General features: G+C 45.3%; 2 protein-coding genes across 4 annotated transcripts in view; one reads left to right on the plus strand and one right to left on the minus strand.

Moving 5' to 3' along the window:
- Positions 1–393: 393 nt before the first annotated feature.
- On the minus strand, positions 394–2,454 carry etfbkmt.S (electron transfer flavoprotein subunit beta lysine methyltransferase S homeolog; the record flags this gene model as incomplete). The annotated part of the gene is given in 3 exon segments (NM_001096568.1): positions 394–1,086; positions 1,299–1,429; positions 2,023–2,454. Coding segments are annotated over 3 exon segments (741 nt in total). The 5' UTR covers positions 2,289–2,454.
- A 5,605-nt stretch (positions 2,455–8,059) lies between these two features.
- LOC108712539 (DENN domain-containing protein 5B-like) overlaps positions 8,060–18,995 on the plus strand; it is a 42,745-nt gene continuing 31,809 nt past the window's right edge. For all 3 annotated transcript variants that reach the window (XM_041587872.1, XM_041587873.1, XM_041587874.1), the window contains exon 1: positions 8,060–8,245. In XM_041587872.1, the coding sequence (XP_041443806.1) occupies positions 8,140–8,245 (106 nt within the window). In that variant the 5' untranslated portion in view covers positions 8,060–8,139. The remainder of the gene's footprint in view (positions 8,246–18,995) is intronic.

Raw genomic sequence — 18,995 nt, forward strand, 5'->3', positions numbered from 1 at the left:
GATTTTTTTATATTCAATTTTGAAATCTGACATGGGGCTAGACATATTGTCAGTTTCCCAACTGCCCCTGGTCATGTGACTTGTGCTCTGATAAACTTCAATCACTCTTTACTGCTGTACTGCAAGTTGGAGTGATATCAACCCCCTCCCTTTCCCCCCAGCAGCCTAACAACAGAACAATGGGAAGGTAACCAGATAGCAGCTCCCTAACACAAGATAACAGCTGCCTGGTAGATCTAAGAACAACACTCAATAGTAAAATCCAGGTCCCACTGAGACACATTCAGTTACATTGAGAAGGAAAAACAACAGCCTGCCAGAAAGCATTTCTCTCCTAAAGTGCAGGCACAAGTCACAAGACCAGGGGCAGCTGGGAAATTGACAAAATGTCTAGCCCCATGTCAGATTTCAAAATTGAATATAAAAAAAATCTGTTTGTTCTTTTGAGAAATGGATTTCAGTGCAGAATTCTGCTGGAGTAGCACTATTAACTGATGCGTTTTGAAAAAAACATGTTTTCCGATGACAGGATCCCTTTAATGTTACTCGCCACATATATATTGGGCAGGTTTAACGTTTAATGGTGCAACAGCTCCCTCTAGTGGCCAAGTTCTATCACTGAAAGAGGGAAGAGAACAGCCCAGACGACAAATTTGTTCATGTTTATCCTTTAATCCCCTGAGTTCCAAATGCTACAGAAATGACCCCTTTTATACCCATAATGCTCGGTTGTCCTGTCCAATCAGGGCTCAAAGCTCCAGACGGTGCTGTCGGTGAGTCCATAATTCTCTTCCTTGGTGGAATCAGACAGAGAATATTGGGCGAGTGGCTGCAGGTGCCTCAGTACAGGGTGACTGGAAAACTGGGCTCTACCCGGGTCCCCAATAAGCACTTTGGTTCCGTGACTGCGAATGCTCCTCCTCAGCCAATCACAGAGCAGATCCGCAAGTTCCGCATCATAAAACATGTCCCCCAGGACAATCAGACTCCAGGGCCCCGTCTCCCGGCCAATCAGGTTCTCTGCCTGGAAATCCAAAGGCTTCATGTTGTTCAGCTCACAATTCAGCCTAAAGGCTTCCCCTGCAACTGAAATGAACATGAAGGGTTAAACACAGGGCACCTACAGCCACGGACACTTACCTTCCTCTTTAACTACACACGGGAGCTGCCATACTTTTATACTGAGTACAGTATCAGGGTTTTGCTTATTGTGGGTCCTATTAACTGTTTCTTTGCTACATTAACCTTTAGCTTCCCAGGAACTGGAAGAGAGAGAAAGAGAAAAAAAAGCAACTTACCAGGGTCAATGTCATTGGCCAGGACATAGGAGGCTCCGCCCATCCAAGCAGCAATTGCCGCCGCGCCACAACCACAGCCAAGATCCAGAACACGCCCCCCTCTCACAATCTGTGGGTTATCCAAAAGGAATCTGGGGCACGGAGGGTTAAAAATGAGGCAGGAACAGGAATTGGCTCAGCGGCAGTTCCCCTTTAAGTTAACTTTCAGTGTGTTACAGAATGGCTAATTGTAAGGAACCTTTTAGTTGGCTTCTTATTTCCCTCTTTCCCACTTTTAAATAGGGGGTCACTGACCCCATCTAACCAGCCAATGCTCTGTAAGGCTACACATGTATTGTTATTGTTACTTTTTATTCCTCCTCTTTCTATTCAGGCCTCTCCTATTCATATTCCAGTCTCTTATTCAAATCAGTGCATGGTTGCTAGGGGAATCTGGACCCTAGCAACCAGATGGCTGAAACCACAAACTGGAGAGCTGCTGAATAAAAGGCTAAATAAGTCAAAAACCACAAATAATAAAAACCAATTGCAAATTGTCTCAGAATATCCCTCTCTACATCAGAATGACAGTTAATTTAAAGGGGAACAACCCCTTTATTGGTCACTGGGTCACAATGAGGCTTTTTCAGAGAATTATTTCAATTCCACAAATGACCACTGGGTGGCGCCAGATTCGCATGAATCAATTGCAGCTTCAGCCTCTAGAGTTGACAGTGTCGCTCACCTGCTCAGCGCTTGTCCTCCCGGCCAATAAATGGCCCAATAAGGGTCCCCGTAGGGCCACAGCTCGGGTTTCTGACGCCAGAAGTCACAGCGCGGGGTGAGAAGTCGCAGGCGGATCTCAGGGGTCAGAGGATCAGACGTGGCCTCAGTGTGTTGTAATATGAAGCTGCGCGGGCAGGTGGCGCTGGTGCGCTGGGGCTGCACTATACAGTTCGGCCGGGAGGTGGCGCTGATGCTCCGCTGTAGGAATCTTGCGGTGCGCAGCATTATACAAGTCTATCAGTAGGTGGCGCTAGTCGGATGCAGAGGGATATAACACACGTGTGCAGTACGGAGCTGTGCGGGCAGGTGGCGCTGTATAATCACGGGTTTCTGGCTGCAAAGTCCCCACAGTAAAGCCCCGCGAGTCTCCAGCACAAGAGCAACATGGCGGATCTGCTCTGGGAAGTGACGCTCCGCCCGTTCCGGATCTTTAGTTGCCGGAAGTTGCCTCCTGCTCGGATTTTAACCCCTGCTGCCCCGGATGGAATTAGTTGTCCTGTCTCTCCTTGTCAGGCGCAGCTGCTGCAGAAGCTCCTGAGGCAGAATTGTGAGTCTCTGAATCTGTAGCTGTGCCCTGAGCAGCCCTTTGTGTCTCCATCACTGTGCCCCGCCCCCTCCTCCCTCATTGGCCAATTAATGGGGCGCTTCCCCTTTAAGTTCACCTTTAGTATGTAATAGACTATTGTAAGATTCATTTCAATTGGTCTTCATTATTTATTTATATCGTTTTTTAATTATTTCCCTTCAAATGGGGGTCACTGACCCCATCTATAAAACAACTGCTCTGTAAGGCTACAAATGTATTGTTATTGTTACTTTGTATTCCTCATCTTTCTATTCAGGCCTCTCCTATTCATATTCCAGTCTCTTGTGACCAAGGCAACAGCAACCGCCTGCTGCAAACTGAATATACTGGATCTGTTGCTAGGGTCACAGACCATAGCAACCAAGGTATCATTCACATTCCAGGGTGTAGGAAAACGAACCCACAGTGAGATGTTCTGCAGCAGCAGCAGGAACCAAGGCACAAATTATTTATTTTCTTTTTATTCCAGGATATTAAGGGATACATGTGCTGTTAATATGAATGAATTTTGGTCCAACAGCGCCACCTGCTGGTCAGTTTCTGATCAGTCTGACCACCAAGTAGTCAAGGAAGTTGTCAGGAGAAAGAAAGAGGCTGATGTTCTTCTGCTTAGGAAAGATTTGAGAAAGGTTTCTAATTGTTTTCCTAAGCAGAAGAACATCAGCCTCTTTCTTTCTCCTGACAACTTCCTTGACTACTTGGTGGTCAGACTGGTCAGAAATTGACCAGCAGGTGGGGCTGTTGGAACAAAATTCATTCATATTAACAGCACACGTATCCCTTAATATCTTGGAATAAAAAGAAAATAAATAATGAATGTAAATGACAAAAGTGCTTAGAATAGTACTCATCAATTTTACATTCACTTATTGTAAAGGTTTACTTATCCTTTAACAGTACATGTATCCCTTAGGAATAGTTCAGTATAAAAATAAAAACTGGGTAAATAGATAGTGTGTGCAAAATAAAAAATGTATCTAATATAGTTAGTTAGGCAAAAATGTAATGTATAAAGGCTGGAGTGAGTGGATGTGTAACATAATAGCCAGAACACTACTTCCTGCTTTTCAGCTCTCTAACTCTGAGTTAGTCAGTGACTATAAGGGGGGCCACATGGGACATAACTGTTCAGTGAGTTTGTAATTGATCCTCAGCATTCAGCTCAGATTCAAAAGCAACAGAAATGACCCTCCCCTCAAGTCTCTGATTGGTGCTGCCTGGTAACCAATCAGTGGAAACCAAGAGAGCTGAAAAGCAGGAAGTAGTGTTCTGGCTATTATGTTACACATCCACTCACTCCAGCCTTTATACATTACATTTTTGCCTAACTAACTATATTAGATACATTTTTTATTTTGCACAGAATATCTATTTACCCAGTTTTTATTTTCACACTGAACAATTCCTTTAAGGGTTGGGGCAGATGGGCAGATACAGGGAGATTTAGTTGCCTGGCGACTAATTGGCTCTTCTGCGGGGTGACAAACTCCCCAAACTGACTTCCATCTGCTTGAATGAAGAATCGCCTGCGCTAATGCACTTGCGGCACTTCGGTTTCTGAAGTCGCCCGAAGTTGCCTCACGAGGAATCTCCCTGAATCTGCCTGTCTGCCCCAACCCTAAGGAGTTGGTGGGGGGTGAATTTATATAAATATTAGGGGGGCGACCTGCTTGGCCCTGGTCTTTATGTCCTTTCCATAAATTCAGGATGGGATAGAATTAGAGGTACAGTTAGAGGTACAGTTAGAGGTACAGTTAGGGGTACAGTTAGGGATACAGTTAGAGGTACATTTAGAGGTACAGTTAGAGGTACAGTTAGAGGTACAGTTAGAGGTACAGTTAGAGGTACAGTTAGAGGTACATTTAGAGGTACAGTTAGAGGTACATTTAGAGGTACAGTTAGAGGTACAGTTAGGGGTACAATTAGGGGTACAGTTAGGGATACAGTTAGAGGTACAGTTAGGGGTACAGTTAGAGGTACAGTTAGAGGTACAGTTAGGGGTACAGTTAGAGGTACAGTTAGAGGTACAGTTAGAGGTACAGTTAGCGGTACAGTTAGGGGTACAATTAGGGGTACAGTTAGGGATACAGTTAGAGGTACATTTAGAGGTACAGTTAGAGGTACAGTTAGGGGTACAGTTAGCGGTACAGTTAGAGGTACAGTTAGGGGTACAGTTAGAGGTACAGTTAGGGGTACAGTTAGAGGTACAGTTAGGGGTACAGTTAGGGGTAGAGTTAGAGGTACAGTTAGAGGTACAGTTAGGGGTAGAGTTAGAGGTACAGTTAGGGGTACAGTTAGAGGTACAGTTAGAGGTACAGTTAGAGGTACAGTTAGAGGTACAGTTAGAGGTACAGTTAGTGGTACAGTTAGGGGTACAGTTAGGGGTACAGTTAGAGGTACAGTTAGAGGTACAGTTAGGGGTACAGTTAGTGGTACAGTTAGAGGTACAGTTAGAGGTACAGTTAGAGGTACAGTTAGCGGTACAGTTAGGGGTACAGTTAGGGGTACAGTTAGAGGTACAGTTAGAGGTACAGTTAGGGGTACAGTTAGTGGTACAGTTAGAGGTACAGTTAGAGGTACAGTTAGAGGTACAGTTAGCGGTACAGTTAGGGGTACAGTTAGTGGTACAGTTAGAGGTACAGTTAGAGGTACAGTTAGAGGTACAGTTAGGGGTACAGTTAGAGGTACAGTTAGCGGTACAGTTAGGGGTACAGTTAGAGGTACAGTTAGGGGTACAGTTAGTGGTACAGTTAGAGGTACAGTTAGAGGTACAGTTAGGGGTACAGTTAGGGATACAGTTAGAGGTACAGTTAGGGGTACAGTTAGAGGTACAGTTAGGGGTACAGTTAGAGGTACAGTTAGGGATACAGTTAGAGGTACAGTTAGAGGTACAGTTAGGGGTACAGTTAGAGGTACAGTTAGGGTACAGTTAGAGGTACATTTAGAGGTACATTTAGAGGTACAGTTAGAGGTACAGTTAGCGGTACAGTTAGGGGTACAGTTAGGGGTACAGTTAGCGGTACAGTTAGAGGTACAGTTAGGGGTACAGTTAGAGGTACAGTTAGCGGTACAGTTAGGGTACAGTTAGAGGTACATTTAGAGGTACAGTTAGAGGTACAGTTAGAGGTACAGTTAGCGGTACAGTTAGGGGTACAGTTAGGGGTACAGTTAGCGGTACAGTTAGAGGTACAGTTAGGGGTACAGTTAGAGGTACAGTTAGGGGTACAGTTAGAGGTACAGTTAGTGGTACAGTTAGAGGTACAGTTAGGGGTACAGTTAGAGGTACAGTTAGGGGTACAGTTAGGGGTAGAGTTAGAGGTACAGTTAGAGGTACAGTTAGGGGTACAGTTAGGGGTACAGTTAGAGGTACAGTTAGAGGTACAGTTAGAGGTACAGTTAGGGGTACAGTTAGGGGTAGAGTTAGAGGTACAGTTAGAGGTACAGTTAGAGGTACAGTTAGAGGTACAGTTAGTGGTACAGTTAGGGGTACAGTTAGGGGTACAGTTAGAGGTACAGTTAGAGGTACAGTTAGAGGTACAGTTAGGGGTACAGTTAGGGGTAGAGTTAGAGGTACAGTTAGAGGTACAGTTAGAGGTACAGTTAGAGGTACAGTTAGTGGTACAGTTAGGGGTACAGTTAGGGGTACAGACCATAACAGGAACCTACAACTGGGCAGGGTGAACAGACTGGATGGGAAGAGGGAGGAGTTAGTGGCAGAGTTAGCATTCCTATTGGTCAAAATAATTTCAAAACACAATAAAATAATGAAGACCAACTGTAAATTGTCCCACATTAGCATGGCCTGCCTCACACTAAAAGGTCACTTGAAGGAAAAGAGCCTCATCAACTCTGCCGCACAACTGCCAGATTTACCAGGGAGGGCAGATTCCATGACCAGTAATAGAGTGTGCGCCTGTAGTTCCCACTCACTGCCAGTAGAGTGCAGTCTTGTACCACTGTCTAGACTCTAGAGAGAAGTCGAAAGCAGCTGAATTATCAGGGTTTATAAATCACTGCTGCTCAATGAGAGGATTCTGGGATATGTAGTTCAGTACAAGTTACATTACACCACGAAAATGCACATGATGATTAGTGGGGGGGGGCTGGACTGGGCTCTGGTCTGTCTGAGAACAATGGGAAAGATTTTCTGTAATTTTATGGAATCTCATAACCTTTACAGTAAAGAACCCCTTCCTATGCTGATGGTGAAATCTCCTTTCCTCCCCACTAATGAATCACTCATTCCCCTCTCTTGGTAGGGAATCCCATAACCTGACTGTCCTTACAGTAAAGAACCCCTTCCTATACTGATGGTGAGATCTCCTTTCCTCCCCACCAATGAATCACTCATTCCCCTCTCTTGGTAGGGAATCCCATAACCTGACTGTCCTTACAGTAAAGAACCCCTTCCTATGCTGATGGTGAGATCTCCATTCCTCCTCACCAATGAATCACTCATTCCCCTCTCTTGGTAGGGAATCCCATAACCTGACTGTCCTTACAGTAAAGAACCCCTTCCTATACTGATGGTGAGATCTCCTTTCCTCCCCACCAATGAATCACTCATTCCCCTCTCTTGGTAGGGAATCCCATAACCTGACTGTCCTTACAGTAAAGAACCCCTTCCTATGCTGATGGTGAAATCTCCTTTCCTCCCCACCAATGAATCACTCATTCCCCCCTCTCTTGGTAGGGAATCCCATAACCTGACTGTCCTTACAGTAAAGAACCCCTTCCTATGCTGATGGTGAGATCTTCTTTCCTCCCCACCAATGAATCCCTTTTCTAGGCAGACACTGGGGGTGACAGGGCCTCATCCAATAACTGCGTTGGTGCCCATAGTGTTTGGGAAAGAGAAGTAGTGATCGGGTGCAGTGGGTGCAGTGTAGGGTCAGTACAAAGTGCACACAGTCGTATCACACAGCAGCAGTGCAGTCAGGAAACCTACAGGGGCCCCTAAATGTCTGGACCCCCCAAGAGGCTGGTGTGGCTTGAGGTTTGTCAGAGAGGGGCCCCCCCATCAGTCATCAGAGGGGCCCTTGAGTGGGGGCTGTAACAAAGGTGCAGCTGTCCCAGCAGTAAATAACTCCCTGCAGCCTGTCACTGGGAGTTGTATCAGCAGGGGGTCGTAGAAAGGCCAATAAGTAGCAGAATTGCTGATATGTGAGGGGAGGGCTCAGATTGAGTTTAGAGCCGCCCCCGCGTAACCAAATCCCTTGAGCAAATAGAGTGCGAGCTGTGTGGGTCAGGTAGTGCCTCAGAGTTCATGGGAAGAGACACAATGTCAGTAGGAATGACCGGGGAGGTGGAAGGGAAGTGGTTAATCCGCAGCGGCCGCGGAGAGGGGGCGGGGACAGGAGAGAAGCGATGGGCGGGGTTTAGGCGGGGATGTCGCGGGGGAGGCGGGGCTGAGCTGAGAGCGCGCACTGGGGTGTCGGGGACGCGCGGGGATGAGAGAGAGAAGAGTCAGTGAGTGACAAGAGAGACACAATGAGTGACCCCCCGGCCACTGCCGGACCCCCCTGTCGTCTGACTCATTACTTTGTTCTCTGCGGGACCGACACGGACACCGGCCTCCAACCGGACCTACTGGCGGGTAAGGGGTCGCCGACTACTTCTTATCACTGACTCTCCCCCCTTATTAATTACTGATCCCCAATACACTGAGCATGGGCCCCCCTCCTTCATTTGCTTTATTTGGGGTCCCTGATAGTGTCGTGAATTAATGGGGGGTCATTGCTGTTGGATTTATTGGGGGGGGACTGAACTCAAGACCCATTGGGTTTATTATGTGACACTGACAGGCGATTGGTTGGGGGTCAAGTTATTGCAGAAATGTGGGGGGTAAATGAGCGGAATTTCTCTGTTTCTGGTTAAAGACAAGGGAGGGATTTTGTTATTTCAGCTCCAGTTCAGGCCAGAGATTCAGATGAATGAAATAATCCCAGTGATGATGTCACACCTGGACCTGAACTTGTGACTCACTAGATAAAACTGCCAGATCTAAGTGTCAGTCTCACCCCTCAACTGTCAGTTTTCAGATTTAGTGGCAGCTCCCCGGTGTCTCCTCATTGGTACAGGCGGTTGGTAACGACAAACTCAATGTCTTCTTGTACCTGATGTGACGTGTGTGACAGCTGAGCAGCCTGTGGCTACAACTCAAGCAATGCTGGGCTCCTAACTGTCAGTTTCACATCTTTTCTACGGTTCTAGAGCTGACGGATATCACATTTCCTATTTTAAAACAGTATGGTGCTGGAGCGGTTGGATATAATGGCCCCCATAAAATAATAAGGTGCTGGAGCTGATGGATATAGTCGCTCCTATATAATAATAATAATAATAAGGTGCTGGAGCTGATGGATATTGAGGTTCCAGTATAATAAGAATGTGTTAGAGTTACAGCAGTTCTAGATCTGAGGGGTAATGTCTGTGTCAGTTTAGGCCTGGGATATGCTGTTCTGGTTTCCCTTCTACTCCCAGCACCCTCCCCCTCCCCCCCCATGCTTTATCCTCAGGCAGCCCCATAATAAAGCTGTGGATGGAGTCATTTCACTGCCGGAGCTGCCATGGTGGTCTCCCTATCACACTGACCCCTGTAGCTTTGCCATAAGAACAGTTGTTGCACATGGAGTCTGCTGTGTTGCTGTTTCAATAGGCCAGGGAAGTTTGCAGTTTGCATCTGCCCCCCCCCCAGCCTTCCCCCTAAGAATTGGCTTACAAGGTACTTGCCATGGCACTCAGCCCCCCTCCCCTTGGCTTTATTGAGTTTGACTGGGCTGAACCATTTGTCTGTGTCCCATAATGTGTGTAGCAGGGGCCCCCTAATAATGCCCGGGGGGTTGTGACACTCATGTACCACTGCTGGGTGGGTTTGAGGGGCTCTAGAATTCCAGCATTAACATCCATATAATAATAATAATAATACCTATAATAATAACAATAATAATAATAACAGTAATAATAATAATACCAATAATAATAATAATACAAATAATAATAATACCAATAATAATAATAATACAAATAATAATAATAATACCAATAATAACAATACCAATAATAGTAATAATAATGGGGGCTGTGATACTACAATATTACATGGGCTGTATCTGCCAGAACAAGTTAAAGTGCCAGTGTTTGTGTCACGTCTCAGAGACTCCAGGAACCACCTTTGTACTTTGCTTTTCTCTTCATACCTGAGACGTGTGTCACTAACTAAACACCAGCCTCGGCCCGACCAATGTCTGCTGGGGGCTAAAAGCAATATGACAGTTGCTGTCAATTTATCCTCTTTCTTCTGCGCTGACCACCTCCCTCCCTACATAATGTATAAAAAGCTCCTTGACTTGATAGACCATCCCCACCTGATTTATCTGCCAATAACTCCCTAATGGCTTTGCTTGTAAATTCATTACAGCAGGGAACCTTATTCAGCCTCTAAACACTGCCTACTAATGTAGAATTGTATTGGGGAAGCAGCAGTCCTGTCCTGCTTTATGGCAGCTGAGATTCTAGCTATCTGTATAACAGAACATTCTGTCCCAGTGGCTGCACAGATCCTATCTGATCCCCATTGTAAGCAGCAGTCCTGTCCTGCTTTATGGCAGCTGAGATTCCAGTTATCTGTATAACAGAACATTCTGTCCCAGTGGCTGCACAGATCCTATCTGATCCCCATTGTAAGCAGCAGTCCTGTCCTGCTTTATGGCAGCTGAGATTCTAGCTATCTGTATAACAGAACATTCTGTCCCAGTGGCTGCACAGATCCTATCTGATCCCCATTGTAAGCAGCAGTCCTGTCCTGCTTTATGGCAGCTGAGATTCTAGCTATCTGTATAACAGAACATTCTGTCCCAGTGGCTGCACAGATCCTATCTGATCCCCATTGTAAGCAGCAGTCCTGTCCTGCTTTATGGCAGCTGAGATTCTAGCTATCTGTATAACAGAACATTCTGTCCCAGTGGCTGCACAGATCCTATCTGATCCCCATTGTAAGCAGCAGTCCTGTCCTGCTTTATGGCAGCTGAGATTCTAGCTATCTGTATAACAGAACATTCTGTCCCAGTGGCTGCACAGATCCTATTTGATCCCCATTGGAAGCAGCAGTCCTGTCCTGCTTTATGGCAGCTGAGATTCTAGCTATCTGTATAACAGAACATTGACAGAAGTCATTGGTTTGTTTGGGAGACGGGGAGAGATAAGAAGGCTTAGCTGAGGCAGAAGCAACAAAACCATAAATAAAATGAAATGTGAAGCTCTAGTTGGTTCAGAGATTTCCGGGGGAGTCGGGGGGTTATAAAGAGGGGCAGTTATTATCAGTGTCCCTCTAACTGACCCTTATTTGCAGAGTAAATGTAAAAGTTAATAATGTGTAACCAACTCATTCCTTCTATTTAACTTGGAATTAAAACACTGATTCGGGCCCCTGGGGCATCATAGGGTCCATTTTGTTCAGCCTGGTGTTTGTCTGGCAGTAAAGTGATATATTCCCAGTTTTATTGGTCGAGGGGAGGGTCTCCATTGTCTTTATTGCCCGTTAGGGGACTCATTAATCAGAGCTGGCGACTTAATTACAGAGTCTCAGGTAGGAGGAAGCAACGGCCCCATGTGACCCGTCCATTCTGTTTTGTTTTGCATCGATCATTAACCAATCGGATATTTGCAGGACAGACAGGTCATTCAATGCCATGGACAAATCACTTGAAGCCCCTGCAATACACTTAGATTGCAAGCTCTGTGGAACAGGGATTGCAAAATCCCATGTACAGCGATGCAGGTGATGCCTACATCCCACATGGGTTTCTAGTGACTGTGTTACCTTGTCTTTCGTTTGACCCTATAAGAGGAGGCAGATTTTGGATCTTCATTCCCTGCTATTTGCCCTGGGAATTCAGCTCTCATCCCGCTCCCTGGCAGGAACTTTCCCTGGAATTGTCAGGAGCCTTGAAGCCTTCAGAGAAAAGCAGCAGGAACCTGCCCCGCGCCAATGGAACAGCAACAACGTTGTTCGAAGGGATTCGTTTTCTGCTCACAATGAATGAGATATTTAAAGGGCCACTGCATTTTCATTGAACATCCCTTACAATGAGCCTCTCCCGCCCTGCTGAGCTCAAGAGGAGAGGGATAAATACTGCGGAGACTTGGAGATATTCCTTCTCTCAGCTGGAAACCCAGGAACTACATCAGCCAACAGTCTTGGAACATCTTCCCCGTGGCTGCAGTCGTCCCAGGGGATCCCGGGAGCCAGATTTCTGTCAGTGCAAGAATGCTGGATGTGCTAATTATTATAACTAGGGCCATTGATCTGAGGAACAGGATTCTCTTTGACTTTCACAAGAGCGGAGGAGAGAGGGGTCACAGGCAGGTGCACTGCGGATATGGAGGTGCTCATGAGAAAATATGAATAAGGAATATGAGAGAGAGAATGGGAAGAGCCTGTAGAAGGTTATGTCTTAGGCCTCCATTGGGTGTTGATGGCATCTCAAGAGGTTGTATGCTTGCCCTCCTTTCTACTCTTCAACGTGAGATGCAGTGCCCCATCTCACGTTGCCCCAAAATTGCACATGGTGCAACCGACCGTTCCCAAGCAAAAAGCAACCATGGCTAACAGAACCTGTGACCCATGAACATGTATTCTCTCAAGCTTAAATGAATGACACCTCTCTGAGTATCGGACCTGCCAGCACTATTTCATGGTTGGAATGGAGAAGGTCAACCAACCCATGAATGAGCAATGAGGGTTGGTCTGGAAGTTGGCGGTTTCTTGTGGGGGCAGCAGTCGTCGTGGGAATAATGGTGGGGGAAGCAGGACAAGTAATACTTGATATCATCATTGTTTTCCCAACCTGCAGCCCTTTGTTGTTGAGGTGCAACAACAACGCCTCAAAACCTTGGGTTGATGATCCGCAAGAAGTTCCCTGTGATGATGTTCTTTCTTCTTAGACTTTTTTGGAGGATCTTGACGTCTCCTTGACTGAAACTGCATTTTATTTCCCATCACCGCCAAATCACTTGGCCTCCTGACCCTCCCGAGTCCTGAGTGGAGCCCACCTTACTTACCCTATAAGCAGGGTGCCAGGTGTTGGTGGCATGGCTGGGATTACAGACACCTTGTGAAACCAACATGCGGGTTACGTTTCTCACTTTCCCTTAATCTTCCTACTAATTATACTAATATATTAACCGCCCAAACCACTGCCCATTATCATCAGGGTTTCATTTGAATGAAGCCTCGGAGGGAAATCAAATGAGATTTATATGGAATTTGAGAATCCGGATCCCAAACAGGCCTTGGGCAATATGATGGGGGTGCCAATCTCATCTGGTGTTGGAATTAGATTTTTCTCTATTTGCTGCTCTAAATCGTATTGTGTCCTTTCATCTTTCTTCGGCGCCTGTAATTTGCTTTTATTATCTCTGCTAGAGCGGCAGCAGCTTGTCACACTGTTTATATCAACACCAGCAGCTGCGAGTCCCTCGCCCGTATTATAGCCCAACGCTCTCTCGGCTGTGCCGTGTTACAGGAGCGACGTCTCACTCAGAGCACTCAGCCCTCAATCAGAAGCACTTTGTATCGTCTGTTCTGCTTGTGCCGTATATTATTTACTGGCTCCACTGTGGAGTGGCATTTGGATTCCACTATGTATTTGAGATGTCCTAGGGTAAAAACATACACTGGTTTAATTGGGTGGACTTTTGCCCAACTTTGACCTCTCCGTATGAGTAAATACAAATATACAGGGAAGGAATGTTCTGGGCACACAATAAGCTATACCCTCATACTGTACTGTCTAAGGGAATCAATATGGCACCTCCTCCTCCCATATGTATAAATACAAATATACAGAGAAGGAATGTTCTGGGCACACAATAAGCTATACCCTCATACTGTACTGTCTAAGGGAATCAATATGGCATCTCCTCCTCCCATATGTATAAATACAAATATACAGAGAAGGAATGTTCCGGGCACACAATAAGCTATACCCTCATACTGTACTGTCTAAGGGAATCAATATGGCACCTCCTCCTCCCATATGTATAAATACAAATATACAGAGAAGGAATGTTCTGGGCACACAATAAGCTATACCCTCATACTGTACTGTCTAAGGGAATCAATATGGCACCTCCTCCTCCCATATGTATAAATACAAATATACAGAGAAGGAATGTTCTGGGCACACAATAAGCTAAACCCTCATACTGTACTGTCTAAGGCAGGGGTCCCCAACCTTATTCACTCGTGAGCAACATTCAGATGTAAAAAGAGTTGGGGAGCAACACAAGCATGAAAAATGTTCCTGGGTGGCGCCAAATAAGGGATGTGATTGGCTATTAGTAGCCCCTATGTGGACTGGCATCCTACTGGAGGCTCTGTTTGGCAGTACATCTGGTTTTTATGCAACAAATCTTGTCTCCAAGCCTGGAATTCAAAAATAAGCACCTGCTTTGAGGCCACTGGGAGCAACATCCAAGAGGTTGGGGAGCAACATGTTGCTCACGAGCTACTGGTTGGGGATCACTGGTCTAAGGGAATCAATATGGCACCTCCTCCTCCCATATGTATAAATACAAATATACAGAGAAGGAATGTTCTGGGCACACAATAAGCTATACTCTCATACTATACTGTCTAAGGGAATCAATATGGCACCTCCTCCTCCCATATGTATAACTACAAATATACAGAGAAGGAATGTTCTGGGCACACAATAAGCTATGCCCTCATACTGTACTGTCTAAGGGAATCAATATGGCACCTCCTCCTCCCATATGTATAAATACAAATATACAGAGAAGGAATGTTCTGGGCACACAATAAGCTATACCCTCATACTGTACTGTCTAAGGGAATCAATATGGCACCTCCTCCTCCTCCCATATGTATAAATACAAATATACAGAGAAGGAATGTTCTGGGCACACAATAAGCTATACCCTCATACTGTACTGTCTAAGGGAATCAATATGGCACCTCCTCCTCCCATATGTATAAATACAAATATACAGAGAAGGAATGTTCTGGGCACACAATAAGCTATACCCTCATACTGTACTGTCTAAGGGAATCAATATGGCACCTCCTCCTCCCATATGTATAAATACAAATATACAGAGAAGGAATGTTCTGGGCACACAATAAGCTATACCCTCATACTGTACTGTCTAAGGGAATCAATATGGCACCTCCTCCTCCCATATGTATAAATACAAATATACAGAGAAGGAATGTTCTGGGCACACAATAAGCTATACCCTCATACTGTACTGTCTAAGGGAATCAATATGGCACCTCCTCCTCCCATATGTATAAATACAAATATACAGAGAAGGAATGTTCTGGGCACACAATAAGCTATACCTTCATACTGTACTGTCTAAGGGAATCAATATGGCACCTCCTCCCATATGTATAAATACAAATATACAGAGAAGGAATGTTCTGGGCACACAATAAGCTATACCTTCATACTGTATGTAATGTATAAATATAATATAAATGCTGTCGGCTCATTCCATTATAAGGTCTTGTCCCTGTTAATATGATTCTTCAGTAACAACAAGAGACATTGCGGAAATTGATTAAGTAGCTGGTGGCGTTTAAAGGGCAAGTAATCGGTGGAAATTGCTGAGAATTCCTTGTGGCTGGATGGGCAAGTAGCCAACATTCGGCTTTGGTCATTTTACTTCTTTCATCTAGAACCTTGTGTTGGGCACTTTGCCAGGGAAGCTGTTGCCATCTCATCAGGTTGTGGCCTCCTTCCCAGCGTCTGGGTCCGGGCATATGTCTGGCCGTGTCGCTTTAATGTGCTGCAAGTCATTGTTGTGCCGGACTGATCGTTATTAAAAGCTTCTCCTGTCCGACCCCAGGGCAACTGATTAGGATAAATCTCCTTATAGATCCGCTGCTCGTAGCCCACCTGCCGGGCCTGAGAGCCGTGATTGGTTGGCACACAGGCTGCATACTGGCACTTTCACTAGTCTAAATCCAAAACATTTGTGCCAGTTCTTGCCTGCCCATAGTTGCCCCCTATGAATAATTCAGCCAATTGCTCTGGATCTGTGCCCTGTCTCCGAGGGTCTCCGCTCAGTAATGCCCAATAGTTTGGTTCTCTGCCATTTAAGGAGTTGCTTTGCTGAAAATGAACTTTTATCATTACTTATTACCCAGAAGCAAAAAGCTCATCTTTAATGGCCTTGACAACGCCAGATGCAGCGCGTCTATGTAGCATCCGGCTGAAATTCCAGCAGTGATAATGAATTATTTCAGTGCAAGGTCACCGGGCGCTGCATTTGTCTGTCTCTCAGCTCATAGCAGAGCTGCTTCTTGTATTCCTGCAATGACTCCTATTCCTCACTGCTCTGTTTGCTTGTTAAAGGGGAAGTAAAGCCTCCAAATGAATGAATACTATAGAACCCTTATTTTACGTTTTTCAGGGGACCAGAAAAAAAATGGTGTAAAATCAGGAAAATGTATTATGTATACTATATAGGAGGGACCACAAAACAACAGTGTAAAATGAGGGAAAACTTAAAATCGGGGGATGTAAAATTGAGGTTCCACTGTATGTTGTATTTTATGTTTTGCCAGATTCAGGGGATGTCACGAACCCTACAATTTCACAAGGGCAGTCGCTTGGAAGTTACTCCATGTTGCCCTTTAACGTCCTACTTTATGCGCCATGTTACTGGCATGGGGGGCAGATGCAGGTTTATTGGCCTCGTTTGCTTAATTTATTCCGCGGCGCCGGAGAATTAAATTTATGTGCAGAACATGAGTCAGTATCTGCCGAGTTTGACACTTCTCAGCGGCGCGGCTCCGTTCTGTAATTATGTCCCCCACCTTCCTCGCACATAAGGGGGGCCTGTGAAGATTCTCCCAAACAGAAAGGTGAAAATATTCAGGGAGGAACCATTTTTTCTTTCCCAAAAATTCAATTTACAGTTTTCTCTAGATACAGGGGGTGCAAAAACTGGACCTTTTAGCCCCAATTCTAAAACATGCAACTGTGACATTATTATTTTATAACGGCTCGCTACCCAAACACTGACGCTGTCTCCCCTCGGGGGAGCCCCAGTTTGAAGGCCACCTAGAGTTTTGGGAGGGTGCCATACTGTTCTCCTAGTGTCTTCTGGGAGCCCAGCCAGAAGGTCAGTCGGGGTGAGACTTGGTTGAACACTGAACCCCATTACCGGGTCGCCAAATTGGATGCCAGCGCTCCAGAACTGGACACCGACCCCCTCTCCACCGGTCCCTGGGCCAAAAAAAGTTGCGGACCCCTGTATTAAGGGATACACATGCTGTTAATATGAATGAATTTTGTTCCAACAGCGCCACCTGCTGGTCAGTTTCTGACCAGTCTGACCAGCAAGTAGTCAAGGAAGTTGTCAGGAGAAAGAAAGAGGCTGATGTTCTTCTGCTTAGGAAAACAATTAAACCTTTCTCAAATCTTTCCTAAGCAGAAGAACATCAGAGCAGCCTCTTTCTTTCTCCTGACAACTTCCTTGACTACTTGGTGGTCAGACTGGTCAGAAACTGACCAGCAGGTGGCGCTGTTGGAACAAAATTTATTGTTTTTTTTTTTACTAAACACAGAATGCAAAAATCACATAAAATGTGTGATTTTCTTCATATAAAATCACAGTTTTTTCGGAATTTATTAAACCCCGAGGATGGAAAAGTCAGAATCAGAAAATCCGGCATCTCAGACCTGTCGAGGTTGCATATAAGTCAATGGGAGAAGTCCCAATGATTTTTTGATGTGCACTGAGTTTTTAGCAATACCCCAAAGTTTTCGGAAAAAGTCAAGTTTTCACGATTTTTTCCTATTTTTTTTTTTTTTGCAAACCAAATTTTCCGGAAAGTGTATTAATAAATAAGCCTAAAAAACCTGTGCGGATTTGTTTTTTTTCAGAAAATATTGAGATAAATTCGGACTTTAATAAATAACCCCCCCCCTTAGATATTCTTTGCACCAATTCAGAAAGGCTGATAGGGCTGTGTTTAGGTGTCGGGGAGCTTGTTAGGAGCTAATGGGGGGGCCCGGATGGATCTTTCAGCCCATAGGGGGCAAATAAGGGCTTTGAGGGATTATACACAGGCGCCTGGAGCTGAATTGTAGGATCTTTTCGCTGCATTTTTTGGGCAGGTGGAGAATTTTTTGGGCAGGATGAGAATTCTGAAAGCGACAATCTGGGTGAGAAAAGATTGGAGCACATTGTTGCAGATGGAGTAAGACAGCGGGGATATATTACATCTGTGGATCTGCATTGAGCCCACTCCGTGCCCCCTTGCACATGTAGCACCCCCCGTAAACTAAATGGTGCCTCCCGGCCAGGTATTCCGTTTATTCCGAGACAGATAGGCTGGGAGCTCATAAAGCCAGTTATGGGGGGAGCAGGTAGGTAATTGCTGCTCATACGTAACTGCCATTTCTATTAATCTGGCAGCTCGGAGTGACAGTCGCCCGGCACAGCAGCTCCTCAATCTCGACTAATCTGGAACCCACAAATCACCCACCTCCTCCTCCATCGTAATCACAGCCGACAGCAGTTTTATGGGGAGCCAACCCATTCCTGGCAGTGATGTGGGGCGTTAGGGGTGCACCTGTCACTGGGGGGGGTATGTGACTGCGTCAGTGCTTTGGGGGGGCTTCTGTGCTGACAGATATGCCCCCCTCTCAGATTTGACTTTTATATGAGATGAATTAATAATTAATCATAAAGGTGCGTTTCTGAATTCTGACTCACTCACCCCGTGCTCTTCTCCCTCTTTTTTTTTTTTTTTTTGGTTCCCCCAGAAAGTGTTTAAGAAAGGGGCAAATACAATGAGCATCACTCTCAGGCCTGGATGTGCAGCTGTCGCTATTGAAACTGACGCTTTTTCATTGTGAAAATAATCGTCTCCACTTCTGTGAGTTGACTGAGCTTTGTCTGTGACCTGATTTAGTTGTTTGTAGGGAACTGGCCTATAGATTTCAGGAGTGTGCTGCTGCTTATTAAGAGATGCAAAATTAGGGAGTAGAGTTCATGTTCTCATTCAGTATCTCACCACTTGTACATTTAGGGCTTGGGGAAGTGTGATATATATATACGTTACATAATGTATTTTTCTATATCACATTGCTTTGTTTTGTTTATTACTGGCACAGCTTGCAGTTTCCACTGTGTCTACTGTATGTTGTCATTGTTTTCAGATGGACCTCTTTTCTCATCTCATGTTGTTTTTATAATACACATTCAGCAGGGTTTCCAGCCTAACAACCATACAGGCTCTAATAGCCTTGTGCTTACGGCTAATGTATTCCCTGTACTAAGCACAATTCAGCAGGAACAGCCCC

This window comes from Xenopus laevis, chromosome 3S (assembly GCF_017654675.1).
Source record: "Xenopus laevis strain J_2021 chromosome 3S, Xenopus_laevis_v10.1, whole genome shotgun sequence".
Classification (NCBI taxonomy): Eukaryota; Metazoa; Chordata; class Amphibia; order Anura; family Pipidae; genus Xenopus; species Xenopus laevis.